Raw genomic sequence first — 3,567 nt, 5'->3', positions numbered from 1 at the left:
CGTTCTCGTACCACGATTCTTGAGCTATCAAAGTTGTCACTTTTACCACTCCCCTTTCCGATAGAATTACCCATGAAATCACGAGCACTGCCTCTTCGCGTACATTAAATAACAAAACGTCTGTGTGTCAGCGCATACTTCTTTTTGGTTTATACTCAGAATAACAAAAGCAAAAACCCAAGCCACTGTTACTATATGCACGGGTCTCTTAAGTAAGAAGACATTTGAGCTCTAGCTTTGCGTATACAATCGGCTCGTCCCTTCAAATGGGCCCCTATGTAAGTTAAGATGGGAAAAGGGGTTTAATCGGAACTTGTAAAAGGTATCGCAGCGCCATCTACCCTAAAATTGAATTATTCCGTGAACTTTGACTCTATCTTCTGCTACAGTTTAAGGCGAGGGCTGGCGTGCTAAGATGACTATATTTTTACCCAGCAGTGGGTTCAAAGTTTCAGTTTAAGTTTATAATTGAAATGGGTGAATATATATTTTCAATAATAATCACAATTAAAAACTTACATTTTAAAAGTAAACTAATCTTCTAAAACACCACACCAGAGACAAAAAGCCGTACTAGACAGTAGACAGCCCGTTTTTCTCGAGCTAGGGGATATTTAAAAATCGACCCTTTTTTCAAAAATACGGTTTTCCAACGTTACTCGACTTGTTACCGAAATCAAGTGCTTCCGCTTTTTAAAATGGTCTGCTTGAGGAGACGCTAGTAAAATCAGTTTGCCTAGACAAACGACCGACAACAGAGGTGGATTGGCCTGTTAAGTTTAGTGGCAAGTGCTATGTACAACTATTACGGCTTGCCATATCGTGGCTGAAAATGTAAAACTCGAATGTAATCAAACCGACGGATGAAACCGTTGAGAATATATTTAAGACCAAAATATACGAAGAATATTTTAAGTGTTATCTTAACTATCTCTCAGAAACGAATATCACTCAACTTATGAACACTTGATTATGTTAAGGTCATGTTGTTATTTATTTTTAGAGCCAAGGGGAACATTTTAGATGCCACTTTATCTGCTCTAGAGCTACTTACGGATAAAGTGACATTACTGGAAACCGAGGTAGCCAAACTAAATTTAGACAATGAGCGACTTAGATCGCAAAGGCCATCATTAGCTCCAAGACCTGGACTCCCCAATTTTTTACCCCAAAATATACCGGATCCAAATTTTTTTACAAACAATTACTTAAGTGGCTTGACAACTAATTTATCAAAAGGGGGTAATCTATCTACAGGTCAAAGAGTTATAAATACCAAAGTAACTGATAAGAGTACGCGCAATAGGCATTATCAGTCAAACGGAACCAATACAAGGCCTACGGTACAAAAAGAAAAAACACTGACTGGCGGAAAGCAGAACAAAAAACTTAAAGCCATAATGCCGTTAAACAAAGGTAACCATAAAAAGCTATCTTTGTCTCCCGCCTGCCAATATGCACAACAAATGAGGACCTGCGAGACTGTATTATAGAAGACTCGAGTTTCAAAACTGTAACTTGTCTACGATTTAACTCTAAACATCCAAATAAGTACGCGTCATTCTATGTCACGGCGGATGATGACGAAATCGAGCTGCTATATGACCACGTAAACTTTCCTGAAGGCAGTTTTGTCAATATGTTTAGGGGTCCATTGCACGACAGCATGATCTATAATTTCGAGTCTGATGTGACCACAGTCTAAGACAAGCATCATATTTCAATCATGGTTTCAAACACACACATCACTTTTTATTTTCAAAATGTACGAGGTCTTAGGACTAAACAAGAATTTTATGCCAACTGTTTATTACAAAACTACGATATAATTGCTCTAACTGTAACCTGGCTTAGTTCCTCTCATTCTTCATCGGATTCTTTTACCACAAACTACAATGTCCTCCGTACAGATAGAGCGGAGTCATCTAGAGGCGGTGGGGTCCTCTTAGCAATATCTAAACACATTAAATTTTTAAGGAGAACAGACTTAGAACAGAACTTTGAGGCAGAATGGGTGGAAATATTTAGTGCAAATAACAAGAAACTCTTATGTGGAACCACATATATATCCCCAACTAGTCCCGCTTCACTGTATAACGACATGGAAACACACCTTTCATCAAAGTTCTTAGAACATCAGGGCGATATCTTATTTATGGGCGACTTTAATGTACCAAACGTCAACTGGAACTTAAGTATAATATCGGTTTGTAGACCGTCTGTTAAACCAAAAGCAAGACACTTACTAGACCTGATATCTGCGAGCAATTTATCTCAGCTTAACCAAACTCCTAACCATCGAGGAGAAATATTAGATCTCTTTTCTAGCAATTCACCGAACATTCGGAAACCAGCTAACGCGGCTCCACTTGTACCCATTGACAAGTATCATCCGCGATTACAACTGGCTTACCAAAACTTTAAACTCAAGCCGGTGTCCCCTCGCGGTAGAGCTACTTTTATCTACAAAAGAGGCGATTACTTTAACCTTTATATTATGTTAAAGAACAGTAATTGGGACCTGATGGAGGAAACAGACGATATTCCGGAACTAATTTCAGTAGTCACTTCAAACATTATCAGCGCTATTTATAAGACAATCCCCATTAGTAAGTCGGGGAAAACTGGTCCCACTAGTAACAGGAAGAACTACCATACTTGGTACTCAAACGACCTACGTATTGCATTAAGACGGAAAAAGTACTTTCACGGGAAAGATAAAAGACAGGCAAGACCACAGGATTTTCTTAACTATAAAAAAATACAGATTGGAAGTCAGGCGCCTTTTGAAACGAGACAAGGCGACTTACGCCAAGACGATCCATGACTCAATTAAGAAAGATCCTAAGCTATTTTGGTCGTACGTAAATTCTACAAAGGATTCGGCTACTGGAAGTATACTCCTAGAAAAAGATGGTAAAATAATTACGAACAACCATGACATCGCGCAACATTTCGCGGATAGCTTTTCTTCCATCGCGTACGATAATACCAATCCCAACTTTGCTATAAAGGACAATGACAATGCTCGACATCTATCATCTTTGACAATATCTCAGAAGGACGTTCTAAGTGCAATTGGAAAACTTAAACCAAAAACGACATCCAGACATGACGGAATTCCAAACTTCTTAATCAAAGGTTGCAAAGAAATATTATGCGGTCCACTAACGCGTATATTCAACTTGTCTTTAAAACAAGGCATCTTCCCGGAACTGTGGAAAACTGTGGTGGTTTCACCTATATATAAAAATGACTACAAGGGAAACCCTAAAAATTATAGACCTGTATCTCTATTATGTTCGCTCGCCTTGGTGTTTGACTATATTGTCCAAGAATATTTATACAAATAGTTTTCTCCAAATATCAGCGTTTCGCAACACGGCTTTGTAAAAGGACGGTCGGTCGACACTAACCATTTAACATTCTTAAACTATATTGAGCCGATAGGAAAATGACGTGGACAAATAGATGCAATTTACATGGACCTATCTAAAGCGTTTGATAGGGTGTCCCGTCACATTTTATTAAAAAAAATTAGCCTCATTCGGGCTAACTGGGTCTCTG

At 38.5% G+C, this 3,567-nt stretch overlaps 1 protein-coding gene across 1 annotated transcript; it reads left to right on the top strand.

Moving 5' to 3' along the window:
- Positions 1–1,726: 1,726 nt before the first annotated feature.
- LOC149685810 (uncharacterized) lies at positions 1,727–3,353 on the top strand. The gene is made up of 2 exons (XM_089871059.1): positions 1,727–2,700; positions 2,768–3,353. Exons 1-2 carry the CDS (start codon positions 1,727–1,729, stop codon positions 3,351–3,353), a joined length of 1,560 nt encoding a protein of 519 aa, XP_089727185.1.
- The last annotated feature ends 214 nt before the right edge of the window (positions 3,354–3,567 follow it).

Source organism: Phalangium opilio, unplaced genomic scaffold (genome assembly GCF_054372755.1).
Source record: "Phalangium opilio isolate 3A_F unplaced genomic scaffold, DU_Popi_V2 ptg000032l_1, whole genome shotgun sequence".
Lineage (NCBI taxonomy): Eukaryota > Metazoa > Arthropoda > Arachnida > Opiliones > Phalangiidae > Phalangium > Phalangium opilio.
The sequence above is the reverse complement of the archived record's forward strand: the minus strand, read 5'-3'. Positions and strand labels throughout refer to the sequence as shown.